This window comes from Ambystoma mexicanum, chromosome 12, assembly GCF_040938575.1.
Source record: "Ambystoma mexicanum isolate Mex_15411 chromosome 12, UKY_AmexF1_1, whole genome shotgun sequence".
Classification (NCBI taxonomy): Eukaryota; Metazoa; Chordata; class Amphibia; order Caudata; family Ambystomatidae; genus Ambystoma; species Ambystoma mexicanum.
In genome coordinates, this window is record NC_090936.1 from 492504289 (window position 1) to 492518438 (window position 14150).

The window sequence follows — 14150 nt, forward strand, 5'->3', positions numbered from 1 at the left end:
AATATCTAGGCTTAATTGTTGATGACAAACTTACATGGGACTTACACTGGGCTGATCGAAAACAGAAATCTGAGATCTCAGTAAATGCCCTTAGTGCATTTATTGGTCGAAATAATGGTTACTGTGCATCGGCCGTTTTGTCTATATATAACTAAGATCTTGACAATGCTGTCCTACGCTGTAGCAATTTGGGGTCAAAAGTACAAAAAATCTATTATGTTTGAAGCCAAACTTTTGAGGAGGCTATTTCGTCTCCCACAATGCATAAGCGTAGAATAGCTTTATCTTGAGTTTAATGTTAAAGCTATCTGGAATGTGTATATAACCCAATGTGTATTATTTTACCAACGCTTAATCACAGTGCCCACTGATACCATCATCGTCCCATATATAGGATTGCCTTTTTAAGCCTAGATGATAGTATACCGATAGGCACAATTGGGGTCTTGAAGCAAATACACAAGAAATGGCTGTACGATGGTAGCAATACATTTCTCTCCGGCGATCTAAAGTATTGGCTAAAGAGAAAAATAAATTAATCTGCATTTTTAGATAACAGATAATATGCTCCATCTCGAAAACCTAACATCTACTACAGACTATTGTAAGCAGAGATGGTTTCTTATGTTGATCCCGAAATACATGACTGCATACCCTAGTCTGAACACTTTTCGTACATACTTATTACTCAAGTTTAATGCATCAGTAGCTTTGTTGCCAAAAAACTGGAGGAACAAACCTGTACATCATCACACATTGTCGTCTATGTGGTAATTTTACTGATGAAACAGTGTCCCATCTGATTACAGAATGTGAAAGTCTTATTTCTTTACTTATGAAATACTTTAAGGCACATAATAATGCAGTAAAGGTGACAGATATACCTTTTTTATGGTTGGATTTTATGCAAGGCAATGATATCAATTTAATATATTTCGTTGTCAGGTTTTATCTGCACCTTGTAGAGATTTTTAAATGTCTTCAATGATCAGAATTGCGTTTAACTGTTAATCTGTAAAGCCGAATTAATTTTAAAATGTTTTGTACATTATGTTATACAAAGCTTGTTGCTATATGTATATCAAATAAATACATTTCAAATTTCAGAATTACACTGCCTCCTTGTAACCTGCACTAAGTGATGTGTTTAGCAATTACAAGATATACATCTTATTTTCATAATATAGTGTCTTAACCCTTTTAACAAAGTGATACAATGCTACCCTGTAGTCAGATTTAGCTTCCATCGTGAGTGGACCTTGACTGCTCAAACACTGTTATACCACTAAGTGAGCCAATGAAAGCTGAAGGTACTGTTTGCCAAATGTGACCGGATCAGGGTCAAAGTCATGACCCTGTCAGAAGGGAGCAGGGACCACCCCCCCCCCCCCCCTTCAACCTGAGGTAGGCCGCAGTGTTCACCATTGAATGAGAACCTTGGTTCTGTTGCCTCTTCAGCAATGCCTACCAGCCTCTGTCTAGTTTAGTTTATTATTTGTAGAACGCACCTAACCCGGAGGTATCTGGGCGCTTGACATAGAAGAATTGTTACAGTTACAGGTGCAGCATTATGACCAGGTTACATAGTGGTCAGTGAAGTAATGGCGAAAGACAATAGGCATGTCACGTGACAGACAGACCAGGTTACACAGTGTTCAATGTAGCATGAAAGGACAGTCCTAGTTGCAGGATACAGTGGTGAGAATGGCTACAACAAAGCAAACGGTTACCAAGAGACCAACATGGGTGGAACAGGAAGCAGAGAGGTAAATGAACAGAGGGTGGCCAGGATAGGCTAAATTCAGGAGTGACAGAGGTCGGTAAGCTGAACTAGGTGAGCTGGGTTGCTTACAAAGAGCCTTTCTTTCACTTTGGCTCTAAAGGACAAAAAAGAGGGTTCAGCTCTAATGTCTGTAGGGAGGGAGTTCCAGCATTTGGCTGTTAACACTGGAACGCTTGATTCCCCCTGCCGTTTTTAGTTTAAACTTAGGTATATTGAGCCAGGTCCTGGCAAGGTGTCATGTTTGCTTTGCAGTTCATCCCAGAAAGAAAATCCAGAGGAAACAATTTGCAAAGGCGTATTAAGGGTTTTATTGTACCTAATACATTTACTCTGAGTTTAATCACGAATTAATCTGCACTCAAGCAGTTATTTAACATAGCAGGAATATTTAAAAACATCATAATTTGATAAAAATCATCCTATTAAATCATTCATACATTCATCCACACAACATCCATCAGACTACTCATACAACACATTAATAAGTACACAATAAAAACATAACAAATATAACAATTCATCCACAATTTAATTATTGTACAAAAAGTTTTTGTGCAAATCTTCACAGGTGGCCTTATCCTAGGTTTTTCTACCGGTTTCGACGTATTAACATTGGTTTTGTTACGTCTTCATCAGGAGATTATAAGTAGTTGTCTACAAACAAAACAAATATGGAACCATCAGTTCCCTATATAAAACAGGAGTCAAATCAAAAAAGAGAAGAAAGGCGGAAAGGAAATGCAAGTGCATGACTTCGCAGAGCTCAGTTGCAGACATAGAATGTTATGCTGTTGTCCTGCTAAAACCCCCAAATCTATATATATATTTGGGTTAAACTATGGGCGTCATGCAAGGAGTGCTACCATAGAAGATCAGTGTCCCTAGACCAGGCCAGTGTAGGTCATGGATGTAGAACCAAAAAGTGATGGAAAGATAGATACACACCAAAGGATCAAAAGAACAAGGCCCACATGAAGATGTTGGGAAAAGCTCTAGAAAATACTTTTTGGAAGAAAACTTACAAACCAAACTTAGCAACCGCAACAGGAGTCAATCCGTTGTATTTTGTGTCTATGGAACTGGAGACACTGTCGTACAAATTGGCAATGTTCCAGTTAAGGATCCTGCGTGGCTGATGGCTGAATTTTAGGCTCCAATCTGTAAGGGTTTTATAGAAAGTTGTATCAGTGGCCCCGGCCAAAAAAGGTAACCAGTGACATATTGGCCCATAAGGGTGCAAGACAAAAGATTGTGGAAAGAGAACGACCCCGAAGGTCACATCTACTGTTATATTACCCGAGAGAGTCCGGGTGCTGGAATGGTGCAGGTTGGAGAACTCACGCCCCACACAGATGTCTTTTTTCAATATCCGTTTGTCAGGAGAGGTCTAAGCGTCTACAAAGCAACAAAGGAAACTGATCAAGAATTGTGCTCCACGGATGACTCGAACCTAAATGGCATGGTTATGAGTCGGGACGTTACCCCTCATTATTTTCATGGGCCCCAATTGTCTAACAGCTAGTGAAATTAGCCGATGTCTGAGATGTCTAGTCCAAAGTTAGGAGCCTCATTAGAATGTCCCATACGCCTCGCTTGATAATGGGGGCATGATACCATTAAGGTATTCAGTAGCTGGATACAAAGCTGCTTACCTGGGGTGGCAACCGTTGGGGTGGGTAGCCGCGGCGGGATCGGAAGTCCACAGGCCCAGCTGAACACTCGGGTAATCTCCGGACAGTTCTGGAGAGCAAAAGATGCGCATCTAAACTGCGTCATCATTCTGGCATGTTAAAAGCACCTGACATCCTATCACGTGGTTGTGCTGTACCACGTTGATAGGATGACGATCAACCTAGGAAACACGTGATTGTTAGTACACGTGACAGGTGCGTAAGTCACCTGTTAATACTAGGCGACGTGGCTTCAAAGCAAGCCCCTCACGTTGCCACGGCAACAAAAGCGCTTGAACTGAATCGAGTGGCTTGCATTGCAAAAATGCCCAGGCACAAAGCCAAACCAAGTCAATGTACATTGCTCGGCATGCACTCTGGGCCCCCCGGGGAGATACGCGACCACCGGTGCACGTGACCCACACGTCTGTCAAAAGACGGCGACACGCGGCATGCCCCAAAGGCAAAGCGAGTCATGTTGCCAAGGCAACAGAAACACTCAGGCCAAATCACGAAACCTACGCTGCGAGGTTACTCAACTATGGAGTTGAATTACTTAACGATAATGTTGTTCAGTATATACGGACCTAAAAGACATTTGATCGTTGATACACGTGGCTTGCGTATTAGCCACAAAATGGTACTACACGGCGTGATTTGAACATTAATGTTGTCAACAAACCAGACTGGAACACTCAAGAAGCTTATGTTGTAAGTAATTAGTTTTTTAAAAAATTTGTTGGAAGTAGCATTTGTTCAACATCTTGATCCGATCGTCCTGTTGAACAACAACACAGCCTGATGGAATAGGTCACCATGTTGAGAAGCATATCTAGTACTGACGAATGACCCAATGCATATGTAGAAATGGAGATGAAACATAAGTTCAACAAGGGACAGATCAGTTGAGAGTATTATGTGCCTGAATGCCAGGGTTCCAAAGTATTCAACCCCTGAGTCAATGTTTTTAAATTAAAGATCCATAGTTGTTCTTTGTAGGCTAGATTTTTTAGGATTTGAGTGGGATTATGACCAAAGACCTTTTCAACACAGAACCATTCCATTTGATCTGCTTTGTGTCCCATCTCCAAATAATGTATCACCATTGAGGTTACGAGTTTTTATTTTCGATCGGTGCTCATTGATCCGGGTACTACTTCCCGTGTCCTTTTTCCAATGTACATTTTTAGACATGGGCACCGAATTGCATAAATTACGTTTTTACTTTTGCAAGTCGTGAGGGTGCGGTGATCCCAATTTTTTTGTTGCATGAAGAACGAGGTCGTTTTTTTAGAAAATTTACAAGCCACACAAGTGGTACATGGGTAATGCCCGAAGACCGGATTTTGATTAAGGTCCTGTATCATGTCAGGTTTGGAGTTGCTTCTGCTGGCATGTGTGATTTTCTGTTTTAAGTTTTTACTCTTTTTGAATGTGAAGAGAGGTTTGGGCAACATAGTTCCTGATGCATTTAAAATGCACCAGTTTTTTAGTATGATGCCTTTTATGGCTTCGCTGTGTTGGCAGAAAGTTGACACGCATGTTAAATGTTAAAGGTATTTGTACTGCGCACCGTCACCAACGGAATTGGTCCCGAGGCGCTCAGGCGGATCTGTAAACGATAAAGGTGGGATGGGTTAGTAAGGTGAAGAAGGGAGTAGAATAGTGAGAGGAGTGGTGTTCTGTTGGCAGCTTCAACTCAGTATACACCGGGTGCTGAGCTTTGGTATGGGTATTGGATCGGAGTCAGTCCGCGTGTGCTGTTCCGGCTTATGTGTTGTTGCAGTGTTGTGTAGTGCGTGTGGCTTGTTGTGCGAGAGATGGTTGTGTGAGTTTTTTGAGTCAGAGAAGTATGCAGAGTTTGAGCTTATATTGGTTAGTGGGTTACCTGACCTTTACCATGCCAACATTCATAGTTCTGTCTGAGTGTGGCACCTGTTGGCCCTCACATTCTCATCTAGACGCAGCACAGGCCAATGTTTAGGACTCCGTCCAGGTGTGGTCATGCCAACCCTCACACCCTCATCCAGATGCGGCGCAGGGTAGTGTCTAGAGACCCGTCCAGATGTGGGCATGTCAACATTCACAACTCCATCTGAGCGCCACGCAGGCTGGTGTTCACAACTGTAGTGTGCCACATTTTAGCATTCACGGTTTTCCTAGGCGCGGCATGTTATCCTTCGATCGATCCTATCCAGATGCGACGCAGGCCAACGTCTATCTAGATGCTTCTACCGGTCTGGATATGTTCGTCCGGTACGTACGAGTGGGAGTGTCACTTGGGGCTTTCGTCTGGGTCTAGGTATGTGGTCAGTCTCTGCAGCCTTCCTTTGTGGCTATTTTCCATGATGTCTTATGCTCTGTCGAATGGTTGGTTCTTTGGTTTGAGTGTTTGTCCAATTTGAGAGGTTGGGGTTATTTTCGTCATTGTTTTAATGTCTGGGTCTAGTGCGTCTCCGTTGTGATTACATTTTGAAGAGCCATGATTTGAGGAGTTTCCTGAATGCTAGGTGGTTTGTTGTATTCCGTATATTCGTAGGTAGGTCATTCCAGGTTTTGGGTGCCTGGTGAGAGAGAGAGAGACGATCCTCCAAGTGTTTTTCTGTTGTAGGGTTTTGGTTCCAGGCGTATGTCGGTGCTTGATCTTGGTGTTCTTGTCGGTTGGTATAGGCGTAGTTTGTCGCTTAGGAATTCTGCGCCTTGTTTGTGTATTGCTCTGTGCGTGATGCACATGGCCTTGAACTTTATATGTTGTTTCAGTGGTAGCCAGTGTAGTATTTTTAGCGCGGGTGTGATGTGTTCTCTTCTGGGTAGCTTGAGGAGGAGTCTGGCTACTGCATTTTGTATGCGTTGCAGTTTTTTTTACAAGTCGTTAGGGCATGCTCAGGTATAGGCTACTAGCCTAGTCTACTCGGGACATGATCAGAGTGATGATGGTAAGTGTTTTGTTGGCGAATGGCAAGAACGGTAGGATCCTTTTTGCTGCTCGCAGGAGGAAGAAACATTTCTTGATTACCGAGTTTACTTGTGGCTCCAGAGTGAGGTTGTTATCCACCAGGACTCCTAGGTTTTTTACAGTTGATAATGGTTCTGGTGTGGTGCCGAGCTCTCTTGGCCAGGGGATGTAGTTGATGTCTCCTCCCTTTTTTGAAACAATCATTATCTCTGTTTTGCCTGGGTTGATTTCGAGATGGTTGAGGTTCATCCAGTTGAATATGTCACAAATGCAATTCTCTAGTGTGGGATTTTCTTCTCGGGTGTCTCGTAAGTTGATGATTCTTTGAGTATCGTCGGCGTAGTTGTAGCATGTGAGGCCGTGTTTTTTGATGAGTTTGATTAATAGGTACATGTAGATGTTGAATAGAAGCGGGGAGAAGGATGATCCTTGTGGTACTCCGCACTTGGAGACTCTGGGTTTGGATTTAGAAGATTTCATCCATATTGTTTCTGTTCGTTAGGAAGGATTTGATCCATAGTAGGGCAGTGTCTGTTATCCCTAGTCCTTCTAATCTCTTTATGAGGATGGCGTGGTTGACAGTGTTGAAGGCGGCAGACAGATCAAGGAGAATAAAAGCGGTGCTGTTGTCCGAGTCTGCGTTTGTTTTTAGGTCGTCCCATATTGAGAGGAGAGCCGATTCTGTTCCTCTCATAGGTCTGAAGCCAACTTGTGCCTGGTCTAGTAGGCAATGCTCTTCTATATATTCTTGGGTTATTTGGTAGACGTACGTTTCTAGCAGTTTGGGTATGTTGGAGATGGATCTGTAGTTAGATAAGTCCTCTACGTTTCCTGTTGTGTCTTTAATAATAATAATAATAATAATAATTTGGCATTTATATAGCGCTACGAACCCTCAGGTATCTGAGCGCTGCTTATTATTACCCACGGTGTGTGGTGCTCATTTATCGACATCGGAAGGATGAAACGCTGAGTTTGGCGCTGCCGGGATTCGAACCTGCGTTCGCAGGCTCTGCACTGATGTCAAAGCGAGCGCTCTACTCGCTGTGCCACTTTGAGTAGCGGCTTGATGTATGCCTATTTGAAGGCCTGCGGTACTTTACCTGTTGAGATTGAGAGGTTGAGGAGGTTCCTGTGGTATTCCATGGGGGTTCCTTTTTTGAGGATTGTTTTGTATATGTCCGGGGGGCAAGGGTCTTCAGGAGAGCCTGATTTGTTGCTTTGGTTTACCAGTTTGACGAAAGCGTCAACTGATATTTGTGGGAAGTTTTGTAGCTTGTTTGCGTGTTCCTCGTTTGTGTGGTTGGAGCTGTGAATGCTTGGTCTGTTTTGTATGGTGTGTTGGATGGAGGTTATTTTGTTTTTGAAGTGGTCTCCGAGGTCCTCGCAAAGTTTCGTCGATGGGATTGGCGTGTTACAGGCCGGTGGGTTTTTTATTTCGTTTATGATTTTGAATAGTTCTTTTTGAGCGTTTGGTGCTATGAAGAGTCGGTTGTCGTAATGTTTCCTCTTCGCTTTTTGTATTTCCTTTTTATATGCGTGGATCTGTTGTAGGAATTTCAATTTGTTTGCGGTGTTGTTGTTCCTCCATTCAGATTCTAGTTTTCGTTTTTTTCTTTTCATGGCTTTGAGTAGTGGGGTGAACCATTTTGCTGTAGTTTTCTTGCATGATGGGGTTAAGGGCTTTTCTTTGGCAATGTCGTCAAGGGTTGTTGTGATCCAGGTATGAAGTAGGGCAACTTTTTTGTCTAGGTCAGCTTCTTCCATGGTTGATGCTTGTGGTTTGCTGAGTTCTAGGAGCTCGGTTAGGTTGGAGTTCTTTTATGGTTCTCCAATTTCTTTTCATCATGATGGGTTGCTTTTCTTGTTGCTTTTTTGTCGGCGCGGCCGTTGTGATTATGAACCGAATAATGAGGTGGTCGCTCCAAAGTATTTGAATTGCGGGTGCCGTGGTGATGAGATCCTTGTTGGCGAAGATTGGTCAAGTGTGTGCCCTGCTGAGTGGGTTGCTCCTTTGACTAGTTGTTGTAGGTTCATGGCTGCTAGTTGGGCGGTTAAGGATTTTTGTGTACTTGTGGTTTCTTCGTCGAACCAGATGTTGAAATCGCCAAGGATGTTCAGATGATTGTACTTTTCAGATGATTACTCTTGGTATTTCTGCTGTGATGCTACTCGGCTGAAGATCAGCGGTGGTTTCTTCATTGGGTCCGATTGTTGGGTGGGAGGTGGCGTTGCTGGTTGTTGGTACTTCGCCGTATTGTGCGGGGTGTAGTGCAAATCGATGTTGCCCCTCTGTTCTTGTAATGTAAGGGGTAATGGGGTCAGAGCCCTTCCACTCTCTTGTTGAGTGCCCCCGTCTTTTTTTCCGCGTGTATCAGGACATTTTTTGCATGTTTCAAAGTTTCTGTGTTGGGGTGTCAGTGTACTGTGGTTGTTGTGAGGTAAGGTGTGAGGTATAAGGATTTTTCCCTTGTGGATTTTGTTCCAGTTGTGGCTGTTTCAGGCGTGTTTTCTTCCAATGGGGAGGTTTCTTGTAGGTTTTGTCAGTGTTGTGTGTTCGCGTCTCTTGTTGCACGATCTTGTTCTCTTTCTCTGCGTCCTTTTCTGGTACAGGCCATTTTCCAGTCTAGTTGCAGGCGTGGTATGGTAGTTGGTCCTCTATGCTGTGCTGTACGGTCGCAGTGACCTCGGTTTTCCTTTTCGGGATACGCTGGGGTGCTCTCTGGCTCAGTGTTTTCTGTCAGTGGGTAGGGTATATTTCCTAAGGGTGCACTGTCGGTGGGGGGTTGGGGGGAGTTAGGGTGTTAACAGTCTGCTGGTATGGGATTTAGTTGGGTTAGGTAGTGGTTGGTTTCCGGGATTGGTAGAGTACTGAACTAAGTGCAGTTAGATTATTTGAGAGCTCTGTATAGTGGGTGAGAGTCCCATCAGTGCAGTCTAAGCATCATACAGTGCCGTTCGGAGACAAGGCTCCTGCTAGGTTTGAGAGACCTGCACAGTGAGGAGAGACGTTCACCAGCGCAATCTAAACACCACACAGTGCAGTTTGGGGATGGAGCCCCTGCTAAATTTGAGAGACCTGTATAGTGGGAGAGAGACCTATAAGTGCAACCTAAACATCATACAATGCAATTAGGAGACAGAAACAACCCTATGCAGAGAGGGGATATTTAGGCACAATTATAAATTCAACCAGGGCTGCTATTAGGCACACTTCTAGATTCAACTGTGCACAGAGAGGCTATCTAGGGAAACTCTGTTAGGCGCACTGCTATATGCAGTTAAACTACAGATGGGAGAGATTACAACGGTTTAGCTTTCGGCGTATGAGTGGTAGGGTAGTATGGCGTGAAGTAGTTGCTTCAGTCCCTGCCATTGCCACACTTACTTATTGTTGGCTTCTTGCTCCTCCTGCGGATACCTGCAGATACGATCTGGAGCGGTCTCGTTGGAGTCGTCCTTTGCTGTGGGGTCCTTAGCGGTGGGGCTGCCTGGGCAGAGGGCTGCCCTGGGTTGGTGGTTAATGGCCTCAGTAGGGTGGTCAAGGGGCCAATCAGGACATGGAGGGCGGGTCGGGAGGCGGGCGAACCAGGAAGCGGGAGTGGGGAGGGAGCGAGGAGGCTACAGGGGATTTGGGCCTGAGGGTAACAAGCATTCAAATGCAGGACAATCTGCAAGCAGTTCAGGCCACCAGCAGGAGTTTTACTCACTGTGCATCCACGGATGAAAGTGGGGCCTAGTGCGTTACACGGGTCGATAGACCCAGGCAGACACTGTGGGAGGACGGGTCGGGAGGCGGGAGGCTGGGGAACCAGGAAGCGGGAGTGGGGAGGGAGCGAGGAGGCTACAGGGGATTTGGGCCTGGGCGAAACAAGAATTCAAATGCAGGACAATCTGCAAGCAGTTTAGGCCACCGGCAGGAGTTTTACTCACCGTGCATCCACGGATGAAAGTGGGGCCTGGTTCTTTTTTGTGTAGCTGGGCTTTAGGTAACAGTAGGGCCTCTCCATTTGCAAATCGGGCTCTTTTTCTGGATTGTTTTAGGAGTCTTTTAGGGTATCCACGTTCCAATAATCTTTGTTCCAAGATCAGGGCATGTTTTGTAAAATTATTAATGTCTGTGCAATTGCGACGTAATCGCAAGAACATGCCATATGGTAAATTACGCAGAATCTTACCGGATGTTGACTCTCATATTTTAGTGTTCTATTTCTTTCGGTGGCTTTTCTGTGTAATTTAGTATGGAGGACACCTCCATCAGAAAAGATTGATAGATCCAGGAATGCAATTCTCGAGGTGGAATACTCAAAAGTGAAATGGATGTCTACTTTGTTGAGCCATTCCACAAATGACAGCAATGTTTCCAGGGATCCCTCCCAGATTATGAATATATTGTCGATATATCGACGGTATATCTTGATTTTTTCTCTAAACGGGTTGGAAGTGTGCAATATTTTTTCTTCCTCAAGTAGAGACATGAAAATGATGGCCAAATTTGGGGCAAAGGTACACCCCCATGGCTGTACCTTTGCTTTGTAGAAAAATTCTTCCTTGAATTTAAAGAAGCTATTGGTCAAGACCAAGTGAGCTACTTTACACAGGAATTCTGTTGGCACAATATGAAGGGGTGGTCTCCTGTCTAGAATTGTTCATAAACTGAGAATTGCTCTGTCTTGGGGTATGTTTGTATATAATGCCTCAATATCTAGAGAGACCAGTATTTGTGTGGATGAATCAAATGGTCTTAATTCGAAAAGGTTAATTACATCACGCAAGTCTAGTAAAAAGGTTGGAGTAGCCATGGCCAAGGGTTTTATGAAAAAATCAATGTATTTGGATATAGGCTCAAGTAAGGAACCATAGCCGGAGACTATGGGCCGACCTGGAGGATTTTCAATATTTTTATGTATTTTTGGCATAATGTAGAACAGGGGCGTTCGCTCTTCTGAAAAAATGTATTCAGATTCTTTTGTCGAAAGAAACCCTGCATGGTTACCTTCCTCTGTGAGTGCCAGAATCTTGTCCTTGATAGGTTTAAATGGGTCATGGGCAATCCGAGTATAGTGGCCTTGGATAGACGGAAGTCGCAAGACTTCTTGGTCATATTTGATTGCTTCCCAGATCACTATACCCTCGCCCTTGTCTGCAGCTTTAATCACTATCGAAGGATCACCAGCTAGTGTCTGTATTGCCTGGAACTCCTGTAATTTCAAGTTGGGTCCTGATTGTGTTCTTGTATAGCGAATCACTTGTTCAATTTCTTTCAGGACCAATTTTTCAAAAAATGATCACCTCCGAGGGCAAATCATTCGAATTGGGAGTGAACGTGGATGGTCTAGACAACCCCGAAATTTTTTGTTCTCTGGGTATCACATTTTTCAGAAAATAGAAATGTAGTCTCAATTTTCTTAAGAAACCTTTGATTTCATTTTTTATTGACATCGCACTAGTGTCCTGGGAGGGAACAAATGATAAACCACGTTCCAAGATGGAGATTTCTGCTGATTTAAGAATATGAGGGGAGAGATTTAAGATGGGCAGTGTCTGCTCTGAGACACTGGATTGTTCATTCACCACCTGTAGGCACGGTTGCGAGTGTGAAAGTGGCGGTGCATCATGCCCTCTCCCGAAGGATTCTGGGGGGGCATGTTGTAAGTCAATCGCCCTTGGTGGGCATTTCTGTGGCCTCTTTGGCCGCCCCTTCCTCGAAAAGGTTTGTCACTCAAAGATTGGTTGTTAGAATCATCATTACCAGAATTACTAGACGAGGAGTTTGAAAAAGTCAGCCATCTTTTTTTGTTAGGGTAATTAACATTTGGTCCACCTGTGTTCCAGCTGGCATTGTTCTTCCAAGCCGTTTGGGGATTAAAATCATCCGCCAAATATGGGTAAACCTGTTCTTTCTTAAAGAGGGAGATATCTTTCTTTAGTTTCGTAGTCTTTTTTTCAATTGTTTGCTTTGCAGGACTCCTCCCAGAAGGCCCTGAGCAGCAGCAACGAAAACCCGGGCTGGAGCCTCATGACCGAATCAACCACCAGGGAACAGCAGGTCAAAACCTTACAAGTGCAAGATGCAGAGACTCTGCCTTATCAAGGGCCGGCATTGGAGAAAGCGACAACCTTTCCAGATTTGGAAGCAAATGCAGCATCCACAAACTGTTTGCAAGGGGCACATCGGGATGAGCACCAGTGTCTGACAAGGGGATGGGGCTAACCAGACTATTTAGAATCTTCACAGAGTGGCCCGGGCCACTGGGGAAAATGCAGGAAGAGATCTGTCCACCTGAATAGGCGGGCAAAAAGACCAATGGAAACGAGCGGCAGGCACAGAGCAGGGTACGTTGGGCTACAAAACCCTGCGGAAGACAGATATGGATGTAAGGTGTTCCAGTGAGGTCAGTAGTGGAGATGGTGGGCCATGAGACCAGGCGGTCGGGAGCAGATGTTGGAGTAGGGTGCTGAAGAGATTGTGGCAGTGATGAGAGAGTGCAAATAACTGAGTGGTACCAATTGAGTGTAGTATTGTGAAGTGCGTGAACAGTATCAGAGAGAGAGAGAGAGGCCAGTAGGGTGGTGGGAGTGAAAATGTAGTAGTGATGAGAGTAGAGGGAGGAAGGAAGTGGGGTGACAGGAGGAGAGTGTGGAAAGATCAGGATACAGAGCAGGGAGGGAGTTAAGGCTAGGGGGGCGAGAGGTAAAAGAAGGGCAAGTTAAGCAGAGGGAGAGGAAAGGGTAGAGGGAGAAGAAGGGTTAAGCTAGAGATGGAGGAGTGAGACGAGTGGAGGAGCCGAGTTAGAGTAATAGAGGGAGACTAGTAAGATCGAAGTGGGGAGGGCTGTGGAGATAGAGAGAGGGGGGGGGAGAGTTTGGGAGAGAGGGGCAGGGGGTAGGGAGCGAGAGGAGAGCAGATAATCTGTTCAGTTAGCCATTGAATGGAGCAGGAGAATTCCTTAGGGACGGAGTTAGACCGAGAAGGCCACAGGCTTTAGGTTATCCGCAGTAGTTCATGAAGAAAACAGGAGTATTAGCATTGATTAGAGGCACATCATGGACACTGTGGTGTTAAGGACTCCTGGGCTACGCAATGGTGGAGGGGGCTGACTGTTACTTTGAGAGCGCCATAGGGAATGCTCTAGCCCGACAAACCCAAGTCTTCCAGATATACTTCCTAAGTTTTAAGAGACCCTTACATGTCGAAAACAGGTCTTTTACGATTCACCTTAACATTCAAAAATATTAAACCCAACACGCAGCACAAAACATCCAGCCATGATGGCTCTGGATGTTTTTTTTTAAAAAGTTACACAAATGTCTGTTGGAGCCACAACTTCAATCTCGTGTCCATTTTTTGGTAACATGCTCACGATAAGAATTATACGGCTTTCTGGGTTCCCTTTTCACCCAGACACAGATAAATGTTAGTTGGCACCTACCAATATGGTAAAAAGCAAAAATAAGAAAAATTATGAAGCATGAGAAACAGGAATGGATACTAGAATAAGTAGGTTAGAACATTTTGAAAATACATACCAGGAAAGGGGGCGTATGTATCCAACTGATTGACTCCCTCTTCCATTAAACTGAGGATTAATTCCAACATCGGCGACTCGTTAAGGAGATGATGCATTAAAGTGAAACCAGGAGGCTTGTAGGCAACTCTTTCTTCACCTGTGATACGAAATGAGCAAATATTTACAGTTATACAATTAAGTTTGCACCTGTTGCATTTCAGATATCATTC

At 44.3% G+C, this 14150-nt stretch overlaps 1 protein-coding gene across 1 annotated transcript in view; it reads right to left on the bottom strand.

The window, feature by feature from the left end:
* NUP205 (nucleoporin 205) overlaps positions 1-14150 on the bottom strand; it is a 1887652-nt gene that overhangs the window by 1380479 nt on the left and 493023 nt on the right. The window contains exon 17 of the mRNA XM_069628771.1: positions 13940-14077. Coding sequence (XP_069484872.1) covers positions 13940-14077 — 138 coding nt within the window. The remainder of the gene's footprint in view (positions 1-13939; positions 14078-14150) is intronic.